The 16,591-nt window shown below is 36.9% G+C and overlaps 1 protein-coding gene across 6 annotated transcripts in view; it reads left to right on the top strand.

Annotated features, from left to right (window-relative positions):
* The window catches only part of ATP7 (copper-transporting ATPase 1), a 143,874-nt gene that overhangs the window by 103,189 nt on the left and 24,094 nt on the right, over positions 1-16,591 (top strand). For all 6 annotated transcript variants that reach the window (XR_011700635.1, XR_011700636.1, XM_071584555.1 and 3 more), the window contains 12 exons: positions 3,579-3,738; positions 4,607-5,029; positions 6,111-6,345; positions 7,158-7,313; positions 7,590-7,753; positions 9,181-9,383; positions 9,541-9,763; positions 11,325-11,558; positions 11,643-11,783; positions 13,494-13,602; positions 13,737-13,990; positions 14,080-14,277. Coding sequence is in view for 4 of the 6 variants with exons in the window: in XM_071584555.1 (XP_071440656.1) it covers positions 3,579-3,738; positions 4,607-5,029; positions 6,111-6,345; positions 7,158-7,313; positions 7,590-7,753; positions 9,181-9,383; positions 9,541-9,763; positions 11,325-11,558; positions 11,643-11,783; positions 13,494-13,602; positions 13,737-13,990; positions 14,080-14,277 (2,500 nt within the window). In the remaining 2 variants the exon portion in view is untranslated. The remainder of the gene's footprint in view (positions 1-3,578; positions 3,739-4,606; positions 5,030-6,110; positions 6,346-7,157; positions 7,314-7,589; positions 7,754-9,180; positions 9,384-9,540; positions 9,764-11,324; positions 11,559-11,642; positions 11,784-13,493; positions 13,603-13,736; positions 13,991-14,079; positions 14,278-16,591) is intronic.

The raw sequence follows: 16,591 nt of genomic DNA, 5'->3' as shown, positions 1-16,591 counted from the left end.
TAAAAATGTCTTTTCAAACCATCTTGTAGATGCCACCAAAGCATTGGATTATATACTTTGTGATAAAAGGTTGCCATTCATTCAAATTTGACAGATTTTTATGATATCTTTTAGGTTCGCTACTACCTCGTTTTTTAAGAGTTAATCTTGGCCCATTCAAATTTGCCACATCACCTGAAATGCAGACAATGCATAATTTTTTTAATGTTTGATAATTTAGATACCTAAGTGCGTGTCTCCTTGGTTCAGCTGACCTCAGTGGTGGTGGGCTAACGTCTTTGTCTGCCAACCCAGAGGTCACGGGTTCAATTTCCACCCGAGTGGGTTTTTCTTCACCTAGGGCTTGGGTGTTTGTAATTTTCTTCTTTGTATTTTCAAGTTTAAAAATCTGATGAAAGACCAAAAAAATGGTGGTTTTTGAATTAATGAAAAATGAAGAACTGTTTGCTAGAATAATAATGAAAGAGTGTGATAGATATTAGCTTGTCCTAAAATCTGCATTTCCTAAAATTTTGATGCTCCACCATCGGTTTTAGTTGTATGTAATTTCTAAAGGCTGGGTCTATCGCTTTGGCCAAGAATATATTGAGTGAATGATAAAGAATGTATGCATTATCAGCACCAAAGTGTCTGTGCACCAAAGTACTTAAAACGAAGTGTCTTCAAATGATCTTATCATGCAATATTTTGAGTGAAATGTCTTACCTAGAGTAATAAGGAGTACTTAGTCCCCTTTGAAGTACCCCCCCTTGGACCATCACACACTCATCCCAGTGCCTCTTCTACTTTTCAAAAGAATTGTCAGCGTCGAGAATTTCATGCTGTAGTTGTAGTGGACTTGCTCCAAACTGCAAACAATGACCCAGTTTTTCTAAAAGAGGTCATGACTGAGTAGGAGTCATGGGGGTTGGGCTATTATCCCGAAACAAAAGCCCAGTCTTCCCAACAGTTGGTTAATGAGATAAAAGAGAATGCAATTTGGCACCTGATAACCATTCCAAAAACAGGATACATAGAACAGGCAACAACCATAGAACATCACGCACCTGCGTCAAACATATTGCATTGAGAAATGGAAGAGACGCTCGGATAAGTGTGTGGATTGCTTCAAAAGGGCTCCTAAGCACTCCTCATTGCTCTAGGCATGCATGGCTGGATAGTAGTTTCTGAGAAGACTCGTATACTCCAAAATGACACCCGTCTTATCTAAATATTCTCACTGTACGAATTCAGCCGTAAACCATGCAACAACCATAGAACATCACACGCCTGCGTCAAACATATAGTATTGCCTGCCCTCCTGCTTGTCACACCCTCCTCCCAAATAATCTCTCAGCCTGCTTCGTGCATACACCGTTCCACCTTTGCATTGCTCTGCCATCAATCCATAATTGCTATGCAATATTTAAACCAACTTCTGTTTTATTTGCCTCATTGACATAAAGTATAGTCTCTACTTCAGCATGAGATATGTTTAAAAAACTGAAAACTCACCGTTGACGGTATTGTCCCATTAAACGTTTAAATTAAGTAAATAAAAGTCAAACATTAAAATAGGAGGACATAAACTAGAGCAGGTGGAAGAGTTGATTTATCTCGGAAGTATTTTGGACCAAAATGGTCAAAGTAGTAGGGACGTAAGGAAAATAATTGCATCAGGCAGAGAGGTGTTCGCGCGGAGGAGAGAATTGATGACAGGGCCATTGAGTAAGGGTGTTTCCAAAAGACTTGTTCAAACTTTGATATGGAGCGTAGTGATGTATGGCATGGATACATGGTCATTGAAGCCAGAAGATGGACGTAGATTGGAGGCTTTTGAAATGTGGGTGTTGAGAAGGTGAAATGGGCAGAAATGAAAACAAATGAGTAAGTGCTGGGTGTTGTGGGCGAAGAGAGGGGTTTGTTGGGAGAAATCCTATGGAGGCAGGAAAAATGGATGAAGGGGGTATTAACCGGCAGTGGGATTTTGAAGAGTGTAATAGAGGGGAAAATGTTAGGCAAATGAGGAAGGGGCAGAAATTGGAATATTAGATGAGAATGTTGAATGGGATGAAGGAAGTATGTGGATATGAAGAGTGAGTTTGTTGTAGAATAGGATAGTGGATTGTGTTTCGTCAGGCAAAACAAGATATGTATTTGGTAGTTGTGTCAATCCAAAAGCCTACCTTGACTGGCAGATTACCTAATAAATAGAAAATACATGTAATTACGCAGAGTAGTTAAGCCCATGACATTTTGAATTCCATTGTGTTTGTAAAAATTTAAAAAGTTATGAATAGATCCACAGAATCAAGTGATTATTTCACTGGTTCGGCTACATTCTAACATCTTGAGGGATTGGTGAGGATAGTTATGTGTAGTGAAACTTTTAAATATTTTATCCTGTGGAATGCAGAGTTCTATTAATTTAAAAAAATTTCAGTCGTGAAAAGTACATATAAAAGAATTTAATTACAAATGGAGGCATTTCAAATCGATCTAATTATGTTCATTAATTTCTGTATGTCCGTGTATAGTGTTATCAGTTAGGAGTCCTCGGTTGTACATCCTTAGGATAAGGATACGTCTGTTTCTGTATGAATCATTGTGCAAACAAATAATTTCATTGTCACTTTTTTAAGATTTAAGTATGGCAGAATAAAAGTTCCATTTACCTTTAGGGATGAGGTTTAGTAATTTTAAATTGAATTAATTCTTAAATGGACCAGAATATCAGTTTGGAGTTCCTCACTCCCCCACACTAACACACACGTATAGACCTGGTCCAGAAGTTGGGATAAATGCAGGGTTTCAAATTGTACCAAGCAGGACTGAAATGTGCAATTTATTCAGCTTGAACCGAATCAGATTTAAAATGTTCCAAATGGATCCAAAAATTTCCAAAAACATGTAGTACGTTAGGCCAAACTAAAATCAACCATTGAATTATATGTGAAGTTAAGAAAGTTCTAAAGAGAGAGTTTTTTGCATGTATAATTTTTTAATTATATAATTAATAAAGTTTTAATTGCCCATTTATATGCACACTTCATTGTGTGTTGAGGCTAACTAATATTTCCAATATTTCTACTTTTCATTTATAAAAATGTAGTTTGTCTTGTTCAATGTCTTCTCCTTATCACTCAATAATAATTCCCCAAAATTTTATTAATCCTTTATTTGGCAAAAAGACCGAGTGACTACACCAGGTACACGAGTCTGGGGTGATTTTCTGTTTATCAATCACCGAATGTCACATTCAGAAATGTATTTTTCAAAACCTTAACCTAGATGTTGAATTCCATTTGTATGAATGTAATTGAATTTGTACCCATAAATGTGTAAAACCCATTGAACCCCGACTGAGCTTGTAAATTACTTTAGTGCAGTCAGTATTTTAACTAAAGGGATCAGTCGGATAAGAGGTCCTGAAATGGAACTCAATGATTGTACCAGAGAGACAGGGTTTTCTGTCTCTGTTTGGTGTTAATGTCATCGTTCATAGTTTTCAGGAAAGTAGAATGATCAGAATTAAATATTTATAAATGCCTGACAGAATTCCAGAATGCAATGTTGAAAATTGATTTTATTTTTTACAGTTTGATGGCAAGTAACGCCAGGTACAAAGTACTTGAGGATGAAACTGATAGTTTGGATGCAGCTACCGTTGTATTAGCAGTCCATGGCATGACATGCCAGTCATGTGTCCGGAGTATTGAAGGCAAAATTCAAGAAGAAAATGGAGTGCACAGTATAAAGGTAAGGTGCTGATGAATCATTTGAAGCGAAGTTATCCTAAGTAATGAGGTAAATCAGCAAAAATATTGCATTAGTGCAAGTTACACATTTGTTACTTATCACTTGGTAGCGACAATATTTCCCATTCAGACCAGTCTTTGGTTCCATTTTTGTCCGGCATAATTATATTATGTATCCAGTTGTAGATTCAATCTTTTAAAGTCCATGACAGTGATTGCCATTGCATGCTCCTGCAGGTAGCCCAGTAAGGTAACAAGTTCACCAATTAGCCTTTATAGGTTTAAATGCCTTCTTGAACGTAGAATATTTTTGTCCTGGGTGATAACTTGGAATTAACCTTTTAGCTTAAGCTTACCTTCACTTTTGGAGAGCTTTAAAAAACCTGCTGATATCATCCATGTTATATTTACACGAAAGAAGTTCTGTTTCTCATGGCATGGCAATGAAAACATTGTTAATAATACATGGTTTGGAACATTGTGCGAAATGTTTGGACCACATGCACTTTCTTTTTGATGAAAATGTGGTTTGGATCTTTTGAGACTAAACTGTCTCTCTAACTTCTACCTAAATCTTGTAAAAAAGTGTAGCATTAGAATTCTGAAAACATTCATAAGTCTTCTTATGCAGTTGATTTCTGTGGAACGCTATAGCATTCCCTATATGTTCCTTTTCATAAGGTTCTGGCTGAAATGTATTCTTTTAAACTGAGATGTTCCATTATGAGGGTAAAAAGAAATTTAACATTTCCACCAAAAGGATTTAATATGTTAAGATGTTCCATGTTTAGAAGCAAGTGATTCATACTTATCATTATATTTAAACTTTATTTTTAATGCTAAGTATCAAATTTATGAATGAATTTCAGGTTAGCTTATCAGAGAAAAATGCCACAATCAGTTACAATCCATCCATCACAAATCCTGGCAAACTGAGAGATTCCATTGAGAACATGGGATTTGAGGCATTTTTACCCTCGTCTTCCAATGGACCGTTGGATGTCAGAATCAGCATTGAGGGCATGACGTGTGGCAGTTGCGTACGAAGTATCGAAGGGCGCTTGATGGAGACAGAGGGAGTGGTGTCAGCATCAGTTTCCTTGGAGGAAAGAATGGCCACGGTTTGTTACAATGCATCTGAGACATCTCCTGAAGCTCTGTGCATTGTGATTGACAATGCTGGATTTCAAGCATCTTTGCATCCGCAGGACCAAAAATTCGACAATACAAAGGAACAGACAACAAAAGATACTTATGTTAGAGTTAAGCTGAAGAGGAGAGACAGCTTTTCAGTGAGTGTAACTTTAAGTGCTATAACAGTTAATTGGTTGTATTTTCATTGCGTTTGCCAATATATGTATGTGAATACAATCTGTCATTCCAAAGGATGAATTTGATGTTGCTGCCCGAACTCTATGTAAAATAATATACAGTGGTCTGAATAGTTACCTATTATGTACTTCACAATTTCCAATAAAAGGCCATTACCTCGCAAGCCTCTCTGGCAATGCCCTTGCCTGCTCTTCTTCCAAAGGTCACGAAGGCTTGAGATCCACCCTAATTGGGTTTTCCTCCACTTCAGCATAAAAATCATTCTCCTTGACTGGGTTTTTATGCGCTGAAATTGTTGCATTGTAATCGACATTTAGCAGATGACTCCTTTAAAAGTTACTGCCTCATACTGCATCTTCTACAGTTTCTTGGAATTTGTTAAAGCTTGAGTGTTTGTATTTGTAAAATGCCTTATTTACCATGTGATCTTGGGAGGCATTTAAATAATTGGATAAAAATTTGCTCAAAGTAATTCCTTAAATGCTTATGGAATTAGCCATGAAGAATTATTTATGGTGTTGTTGACTGGACCCCTAAGCTTTCTGCTCTACTTGGTGATTAGTTATGAATTGCTCAATCATATTACGTGCATTGCTTACAATCATCAAAAATATGATCTCTTGTAATCGCAAAAAGATTATAGAAAATCCTGGTAAAAGTTCTTGTTTCAATGTAATTCAATTTTAAATAATTTAGCCATTGGTATTTGGCAAAATTCGTGATTTTTCAAGTATTGCGTGTATAATAGAAAATCCCCAAACATCAGGTCAATTCAATTTGAGGAGTTACTTCCCAAGTTTCCCATGCATGCTTGTCTTTTATTTGCACTCCTTGTTTCAATTTCTCCCCAGACTTATTCAATTTCTTATATGTCCTCATCCCTTAAATCAGTAAAATGTGCAAGGCATTACTTTAATTTGCATTTTATCTCTTAAAACCTAAGTTTGTTGGCATCACTTTAAAAATCATTGAGGAAATTATTTTTCTGCATTCATAACTTTATTTCGTTTAATTGTGATTTTGTATTCCCATCCTCCCTAGACCAGTGTCATGATTGAGGGCTATGATTCAGTTAGTGGTGATCTGGAGTCAGCATTATCATCTTTAAATGGTGTTTTGGATGTTCGATTGAAATGGAATGATCCTAGCTTTAAAGATGGAGATGCCTCAATTACGGTGCAATCTGGTGTCCAGGTTTCACCAGAAAATGTCAACTCTTGTGTCAGAGCTCTTGGATATGCAGCTAGTCTAAGAAGTGTACCTGATTCTCCCAATGGTGAGTGATTTTTTTACACTCTGTCCATTTAATTTTCTAAAATTTGTTTCCCGTTGATCCTCCCTAGAGAATCATTAAAAACTAATGAAAACTGTTTCAGTCAAGAAATTGGGGAAAGTTAGTGCGTCATTATACTGCTAATGTAAAAGAATTGCTGTGGAATGATTGGTGTTGCTCCACGTGTGTAAGGGTGAATGATCTTTCTGTTTTGATGATCCCCTTATGATGATCCACTCCATATTATGAGAAATATGGAATAAAATTTCTGTCTTCGTTAATGTTGCCTAAAAATTTGACCAAATCAAAGGATAAAAATAATTTTCCTTTGACTGGATTCAAACCTGGATCCCTCAAAATCCGGTTCTGGGTTCAAATCGAGGACTGGTCAAATGAATTTTTCACTTTGAGATTGTTGCATTTCAATGCACATTAGCAAATGACTCCGTTAAAGTTACTGTTGCGGCATCTCCCACGGGTCTTGGAATAACCCAACTTAAATTGATTAAAACTTGTAGTAATGGTGATCAAAGTATAAAGGCAGAGCATTCAAAAATAAATTCTGATAAGTTAATATTCTATGGTGTCTATGAACATTGCCTATCCTGTTATAAGATAGGGTCCATAATGGATGTGAAATAAATGTTTTCTGATGATGATTTTTGAATGTAAGTTTTGAATTCAGTTGAAATATAATTAATATGTATTGAAATTTGTATACATGTTGTCCTTAGTGCAATAAACAACATAGTGGTGATCATTACATCATTTGGTTAGTGATAATAATGAAAGACAATTTTTTAAACTATAATTAGGTGCTGTAGGAGGTTCTTATCAGAAGTCACCGTTAAGGATGACTGAGGCAAACTCAACATCCCAAAATACGCTTTCAAAATGCTTTTTGCAAGTGAAAGGAATGACATGTGCTTCATGTGTTGCTGCAATTGAAAAGCATTGCAAGAAGATTTATGGTAAGTTACTGATGCTATTTTTATTTCACGACAGTGACTGAAAGTTATTATTGGTGTATCTTCATGGCTCTCTCTCATGTTTTCTTCCTTTTGTTTCCTCTGGCCTTCGGTTTGTAATGGGTGGGCAAAAGCCATCCTTTGCTTGTCAAAAGTTCTAACTTTGCCGTACCTTCTTGATAAAACTTCTGTCGCCAAAAACTAAAATTGAAAAACTATGTACTCCTGAAGTAATTCCTATATTGCCTGTTTACTTGATGACATTGTGCTGTTTTCCAGGCATTCATGAGGTTTTAGTTGCACTATTGGCAGCAAAAGCAGAAATAAAATATGATGCCTCCGCCATCACTCCAACTGACATTGCTGCTTCCATTAGTGACCTTGGTTTTCCTGCACAAGTTGTTATTGAACCAGGTACAGGAGAGGGAGAAGTAGAACTGAGGGTTAGTAGTTGAAATTACTCAATAAAAATTCATTGTGATGTGGACATGTAAAATGGAAATTCAATTCAATGAGCAGACCATAACCCATCTCAAATATTATGTTCTTAGTAATCCTCTTGGTAGTAGGACCCTTATATACTGCACTTGACTCTCAGATGTTGATTTTAATAAAATCATCGCCCATTAGGTATCCTATAAATGTTTTCTTTTCCTTTTCTCCTAGTCTTTTTCACAATGACCAACATATGTTTGTTAGTTTATTTCACATCCATGTCTAGGAAGCTTCTTGTTTTATTCCTCTCTTGGTTTGCAAAGCTCTTGCAGACGCTTGTCATCATCCTCCAGAACCTCTGTGTTTGTTTTGAAGAACATGTAAGCCTCAGAAAAATTAATCGCAGTTGAAGCCTGAGATTTTTCATTATATCCCAAAGAGTTCTCTCATAGTGGTGTCCAGCCTATGTCCTATTACTTAAAAAAGTTACAGGATGAAAGTAGTCGCATGTGGAAGAAGATTGGGGGCAGCAAATCTTTTCATTTTGCATTGTAAACATATTTTTAACTTGAGATAAAAATCAGCTAATGGAAGGACATGAGCAAAATGGCCCTAAGGAATGAATATGTTTATATCTACCGGAAGAAAACTAAATTAATATCTAGTAAAGGAGGTGTGAATTAATAGAAAATATATGCAGACTGCTGTAGGAAAGAGAGGATTGAAAGGAGTGGTTACTTTTGGATACAGGAGAATGATGAATGAGATGAGAACATAACCAATGTTTTATGAGGAATAGGAAAAGTTTGTTCAGAATGTTGTAAAGGAGAAGAGGCAGAATTTTTGGATATGTACTAAGGCTTCAATGTGTCGAGAATAAACACTGAACCACACAGCATCTTGCCCCATTTGAAGGTGCATATTATATAGACATTGCTGTAAAATGTTATAGTTTTGCTTACTTTGTCATCAGATATACAGGGTGCAGCACTGAAATGCGGACAAGCACGCGTTTCCTCGAATGTGAGTTAGCGAAACCTTCCCCAGACTTCTCCGAAGCATTATACTTGGCCACAATATCGTAAACAGATGATCTGGGATACCAGAAGAATCAAACTATCTCGAAATATAATGCCCAGCATGAACACTTTTGACAATAGCAGCTCTTCGATTGTACTCCGCATTTGTACATGACATCTCGGCCATTTTGAGGTTATGACTGTTTGCTAGATGCCTATAGCTCTCGAGAACTCCAATCACAAACTCCAGGGGAACTACAATATAGCAGGAAATTCAAGTTGAAATTTTTCCGGATTTAAGGGTCGCCCACTGTAGTTTGGGAAATTTGTATATTGTGGTTGTTACAGAGCCAGTGTATTGACTGGGTGTATGGAATCCATGTTCACATTTCTAGTGGCTGATGTTTTAATTTCAGATAAGTGGGATGACGTGTGCATCTTGCGTGAATAAGATTGAGCGAGAAGTATCACGCTTGCCTGGAGTTACGCATGCCAGTGTAGCCCTCACCACTCAGAAGGGTGTCTTCCGTTTCGACACGGAGATCACAGGTATCAGGGACATTATTGAGGCTATTGTTGGCATGGGATTTGAAGCCTCTCCTCTCTCTTCAAGGGACAAGTAAGTCTTCCTTGTTGACTCTCATTGCTATTGGTGAGAATTTATTTCGGTGACAATTTTCACTGAATAATAGTTCCTGCAACGTCTGCATCCACGTGTGTGAGTTTAGCGAACCAAACTTTCTTTATTGACTGTATCTTATTTTTCTTTTCTTTAGGTGGGAGAATGGGCATAGGTATTTGGATCAACGGGAGGAAATAAATAGATGGAGGAATGCATTTTTGATTTCTTTAATCTTTGGAATCCCATGCATGACTGTCATGATTTATTTTATGTATATAATGCCTGGGCATGGATCTCATGAAGAAGTGTGCTGCATGCTGCTGCCTGGCCTTTCTTGGGAGAATCTGCTCCTTTTCATATTCTCCACTCCAGTGCAGGTAAGAGAATTCGTTTGTTTTGTTTTCAAATCAGAAATGTGAGCATTTGACTTTCTCTTGATTATTTTATCTGATAGGAAAGTCATGCAAAAATTTGCTGCCTGGTAGAACCTTAATTGCACAAAAGTATCAAGAGGTCATGACTGGCTCTTTCTGTTTTTTTTTTTAACAACTTCTCATTAAACATTACATGAATTTGACTATGGAATGTAGCATATCCAAGTGGTGGCCAATTGAGGAAGCTTCAAAACTTTTTTTTGTAAAATAAACAAATGAGCTGTCGGAGATGTCAACTGGCTGATTCATGTAAATCTTGACTGTCTGGTTTTGCCACTTTGTGATATCTCTCACTAATCCGTTAATATTTTACTTTATCTCTCCAACTTCATTTTGTTATTTTTATAATTTTGTGCCTGAGATTCTTAACATCATTTTCAAGTTACAATTAAATGCTCATGATGCATCTGGTATGAAATCCTTCTCCTTAGGAGAGGTGCACTGCAGTTAAAGTGAAAATCAGAAGGTTCCCCAAAATTGAATGTTCTACTTGGGTTAGCTCCGTAACATAAGCTAGTTTACTGATGGAATATTACCTAAGTTAACATTTGGTCAGACATAAAAGCTGTGATAACTGAAACGTATGAACCAAAGTTGGATTCTCAATTTTTATTATAAGTTCATTGTTCTTTTGGGTACATTTTAAGGTATACGATTTTTAAGTATATGATTTAGTCGAAATTCATTGTTGAATTCTTGTCACGAATAAATATAATGAAAATAAAATTTATTTCACCGTTATTTAGTTGGAATGGAAAAAAGTGACATTTATACTTTCATGACAATTACTACTCCAGATAGATCAGATAATAGCTGTCTGAGAAAAAAATGGCGAGGATTTATCTCTGGTTCAGTGCCTATAAGACTGTGATATTATTGTGATAAACATAAGAACACTCTCCCAATGTTCTAGCAAAACAGTTCTTGACCACCCCATATGTATGTATTGCATGTAAAGTTTTTGAAATCAGGTCTGGTAAGCATTTTCAAATTTTAATTCTTAGGCATATGTGTCTCACCTTCCCATGCACATTATAGCACAATTAGTGCATACCAGAAAGGAAGAGTGTCTTCCATGGCAAGGCATAGACTAATTTGAAAAGTGCATAGCTTAATTTCACACAACCTCCATGTGCCTTAATTTTGATTCAGAGATAGCCCATAATTAGTGGATTTAACCTCTATCACCCTCTATCAATCAATGCAGACCTATGACACTGGAATTCAAAGAACGGAAATCAACTGAAAGTATGGATTCTAATAAATTGCCAATAAGAGAGAGAGAGAGAGTACTGCAGTGAAATGAACTACTCAAGTACATTTTTAAATTTTTTCAATGTCTATAGATCAGCAAAGATTGAAATGATAAGTTTTGAATAATGTTCTGTGCAGTATTACACATGGTGTACTCAAAATGTGATATTGTGATATATTGTTCGATTTTTTTAACTTACATAATTGTAGGCTGACCCATGATTCATTTTCAATTTGTGATTATTTATAGTTTTTTGGTGGCTGGCACTTCTATAAGCAGTCCTGGCGAGCCTTGAAGCATCGAACTACAAACATGGATGTATTAATCACCATGTCAACAACTATTGCGTATGTCTACTCCATTGGAGTCGTCCTTGGTGCTATGATAATGCAACACAAAAATAGCCCTGTTACATTTTTTGAAACTCCTCCAATGCTCCTCATTTTTGTTTCCCTGGGAAGATGGATGGAGCACATTGCAAAGGTAAGACTAAAACTTGATACTGATCAATTGTCCCTCCGAAATGCCTTGGGAATTAATATATGTACATACTTTTATTTGGTGCAGGGGAAAACATCCGAGGCACTTTCAAAGCTATTGTCCCTGAAGCCAACTGAAGCAGTGCTTGTCAAACTGGGCCATGACTTTCAGATCCTATCAGAAAAACCGATAAGTGTTGACTTTGTTCAGCGAGGTGACTTCTTAAAGGTGAGATGGTTATATTTAGTGAGATAGTGGTAGTTAGTTGCATTTTCTATATTATTTTATTATAATTATTCATATCAATGGCTCTCCCATGAGTACAGCCTTAACATGTAACATATCACCTGGGCTGGAAGGACTTGTGTGTTCTCTCTCTCTTGTGTCATCAATTCTCTTCTCCTTTTATAGGAGGAGAGAATTGATGACAAGGACATTGAGCCAGAATGTTAGGGCAAGATTAATGAAAACTTTGTTTTGGGGCGTGGCTTTGGGAACATGGGGAACATGTTTGTTGAGATGCAACATGATTGGCTTGGATTTGGGGTTTTTGAAATGTGGATGTGGAGAAGGATGGGAAAGGTTTAATGGACAGAAAGGAAACAAATAAGGAAGTGCTACTTTTGTATTTAACGACGTTATTGGGGCGAGATTGAGACTAATAGTTCCTTCTTCCACCTGAGCTCTGAACATAACCCTGAGGACTACTGCAAAGATGGCAAAGCCGTAGGTGGAGGAAAACCCACCTAGGCAGTAATTGGGCTCACGACCTCTGGGCTGGCAGACGAGGAGGGCATTACCCCTGGGGCCAACAGTATGGTTGGTCGGAAGAGACAATGGTTGGTAGAAATCCAAAGGAGGCAGGGAGAGCAAGCATACTCAGTATTTTGATTGGTGAAGAAATGCTGAAGGCTGTGTCGTGGGGGAGGGCAAACAAGGGAGGAGTAAGGAAAAGATAGTGAGGTTGAGTATTTGGAATTAAAGAATGGTTTAATGAAGTGGGGGATGTCATGTGAGAAAGAACTGGGAGGTGTAGCGATGATCAGTGATAATCGAGCCTTGCAATGGTGAACTACCAATAACAATGATAATAATTTTACATAATATTTACGTGAAGGTTGTTCTTGTTTTGTGTTGCCTTCGGTATTCCCATGATTAAGATTTCTTGGAGATTGCAGTGTATCAAAGTTAGCATTGAGTATAACAAATATACAGGGTGATGCAGAATGGACACCCTAGTTTTAAAAAATCACTGAAGAGCGAGCGAGTTAATTAGCGGAGTGGGAGTAGTGGTGTTAGCATGGGGAAACAACAACATTTCAAGTTGCTATGATGCAGTGGTCTTGTGAGTACCAAGGCTTTGTTGTGGGAACGTTCTTTAAGTACAATGCTGAAAAAAGTTTGGGAAAATATTTTTGAAAGACTCAACATGTTCATCACTCATCATTTGGCTGAAAAAACTTTCAAAACCTAATGAAAAAAATTGCATCACATTTTATTTTAAGAATTAAAAACTTTTTTGATTTATCTTGGTTGGTATTTTTACAAATCGCCCATAAAATCAAGGAGTCCATTCTGACCCACCCTGTATAAATATTAGCCAAAAATTTACATCTTCGTTGCCTGGAAAGTTGGCGCAACTGCCAATGTGGCCATGCACTAATAACATGTGAAATGGCAACAACTCATTCATTCATGACTTCCACTGTATTCACTCCTTTGTAACAGATTATTTAATAGTTGCTTCCTATTTGTCCAAGAACTTCTGTGTAATGATTTAAATTAATAAGTTTTACTTGAATTATGCTGAAATTAAGTTCCTTAGAAGTTATAGTTATAAACTTATCATTACCTAAGTATTTTTTGTGCTCATCCTTCATGATGATGTCAATGCAAATGCTTATTTTAGTTGCAAGTTTCATTTTTGGTCATGTGCAGGTTGTTCCTGGAGCCAAAGTTCCAGTAGATGGGAAGGTGATATACGGAAGGTCAACTTGTGATGAGTCATTGATTACTGGAGAGTCCATGCCTGTCCCCAAGAAAATTGGTATGCAATCTTTGAAATTTTCCATGCATGGTAACTTGTAATGCAGACTTTAATTTTGTACTTTCATTTATTGTTTAGTTGTAATTGTGAGCTGCAGTTTTAACTGTTCTCATGAGATTTTATTTACACCTCAGGTTCAGTTGTTATTGGTGGCTCAATAAACCAAAATGGTTTGTTACTGATGGAGGCTACGCATACTGGAGAGGCAACAACTCTTGCGCAAATAGTGAAACTAGTTGAAGAAGCGCAAACATCAAAGGCACCAATTCAACAGCTTGCTGATAAAGTTGCTGGATACTTTGTTCCTTTTGTAATAGCCGTGTCATCAATTACCCTAGTTGGCTGGACTATTAGTGGCTATGTTGACATCTCCCACATACCTATTAGTGTTAGTGAACAATATTGCATAGTTTGGTGTGGTTACATTAATACTTGACATGGATAGAATTTAAATAAAGTTATTCTTTCTTATTCCAGGAAGATGAGAAACATGGTTTCAACCGTGAAGAAGTCATCTTCCAATATGCATTCCGATGTGCCCTAAGTGTTCTAGCCATTGCTTGCCCTTGTGCCCTTGGCTTGGCCACTCCCACTGCGGTAATGGTTGGGACGGGTGTTGGTGCCCAGAATGGCATTCTTATCAAGGGAGCTGAACCACTGGAAAATGCCCACAAGGTAATCTGTTCCTTAACCATATCTAAATAAATATTATGTGATTACATTTTAGGTATAGCAAATAGAAGATATGATTACTGGACTTGCATTATTAGTTTTTCAAATTTTGTGTGCAAATGTATGGATGCTCTAAAGCAATATTGCTCGGAGAAATCCTTTTAATGGATTCGCAAAATCTCATTGCCTGTGGGATGAATTTATAATACATGTTCTGCCGTGTTGTTGAATATCCTAAATAAGGACGAGGTCTCTTACATTCTTTGATTGTTTTATGTGAGACTTGAGCATTTCTCAGCATTAATTTACATATATCTGAGAAGACATGACAGATGTAAAAAATTTCACCTTCCAAAAGTCTTATTTGATGATCCGTTAATCTATATTAAAGTAATGGCTAAATAAATTTCCCGTGATAATGAAGAAAGACGTATTTTGATGCAATGCAAGTGTGGGACGAGTGTCTGTGCTCCCACCAAGTTGACATCTCTCGCCCACTTCTTGCACACGTTTCACGCTCTTCTGTTTCTCGATTTATTGCACAGCTTGTTTCATTCTTGCCATTCATGAAAGTTCGCCCCTCTGCCATGATTTTGTCTCGCTAAATATGGTTGCACATAATTTTGCTCGCCCTTCTTAGGTAATTAAATAGAATTATATCCAAACCCAAAGTAGTGTGACTGGCATGATGGCTTGGTATGTCAAGGATTGGGATGTGGACTGTAGTGTCCCAGGTTCAAATCCTGGTGATTAATGTGGCCATCTCACCCCCCAGCTTGAATTTTACATCAACATTTTATAATCATCTCAATTAACTGTTACAATTTCCTCAGCAATATACATATGCTGTACCTAACTATCCATATGCTGTACCTGTAACTGTTTTGGTGACACAATTATAATTATTAGAATTATATCACAAATGTATTTTGATTCGCTGGTTGTAACATAATATATTTGGAGTAACTCAAACCTCAAGATTTAAATGAATATTGGCTGTTTATAATCATACCAGGTGGAAATGTAAATTTCCCATTATAACTTAAAAGTTTTCAGAATATTTTACCTCCTTGGTTCTAAATGATTACCATAACCTTAAGGACACTGCAATTTTTTTAGATATCCCTGGAAATTCAGTGCGATGGATGTGGGATGAGAATAAATGTAAATAAAACAAAGGTTATGTAGTTTTCCTGAAAGAAAAAGGCTAAGCTAAACATTAAAATAGGAGGGCAAAAACTAGAGTAGGTAGAACAGTTTACGTATCTTGGAAGTGTATTGCACCAAAATGGTCAAAGTAGTAGAGACGTACAGAGAAGAATTGTGCTAGGCGAAGAGGCTTTCACAAGGAGGAGGGAGTTGATGACAGGGACGTTGAGTAAGGATATTAAGAAAAGACTCGTAAAAACTTTGATATGGAGCGTAGCTATGTACGGTGCGGAAACGTGGTCATTGAAGCAGGAGGATAGACGTAGATTGGAGGCTTTTGAAATGTGGGTGTGGAGAAGAATGGAGAAGGTGAAATGGACAGAGAAGAAAACAACAAATGAAGAGGTTGATGCTGGGTGCGGTGTGGGTGGGGAGAGGGGATTGTTGGGAGAAATCATAGTGAGACGGGAACAATGGATGCAAAGCATTTTGAAAGGGACTGGAATATTGAAGACTGTGGTAGAGGGGAGGCAAACAAAGAAGGGGCAGGAATAGGATAGGGATGTTGGACAGAATGAAGGGAGGAAGTATATGGAGATGAAGAGGGGTTTGTTGTGAAGTAGGATGTTGGGTTGTATTTTATTGTGAGAAACAAGATATGCTAACTTAAAAGCTAACTTATGCAGTAGAGTGTTAGTAATAATAATAATTCCTGTACATATTTTCTAAAACATAGTGAGCTATTCATTAATAATTTGTAACAGGTTAATTTCAACTTGTGGACCCATGATAATGTAAAACTGTGGGAATGTTTTTAGCAATCAAAACCTCCACCCTAAGGTTATTTGGTAGATGAAGTTGGATTTCACCTCATACTAAGCCCTATTGTGCGTCAAGTTCATACATCTGGGTAGGGAAGCTAATTATTTCTGTTGCACCCAAAAGAAGTGCGCATGGATTTGAACTCAGGCAGCCATGTCCCTGTTTTGATGGATATCCGCTGAAACGTTTAGTGGGCATTTAATTGTTAATTTGAAAATTAATATTCTTTCCTTTTAATTGGATTAAATTTTAATTTGGGTGAGTAAATATAAATGGTTATTATAGAATATTGATTGATGCTATTTGGCTCTGCATAGTATGATGGTTCCTCAAACATATTGTCCCT

Source organism: Hetaerina americana, unplaced genomic scaffold (assembly GCF_022747635.1).
Source record: "Hetaerina americana unplaced genomic scaffold, ioHetAmer1.1.p SCAF_2, whole genome shotgun sequence".
NCBI classification, from domain to species: Eukaryota; Metazoa; Arthropoda; class Insecta; order Odonata; family Calopterygidae; genus Hetaerina; species Hetaerina americana.
Note: the sequence above shows the minus strand (reverse complement) of the source record. Positions and strands in the feature narration are given on the sequence as shown.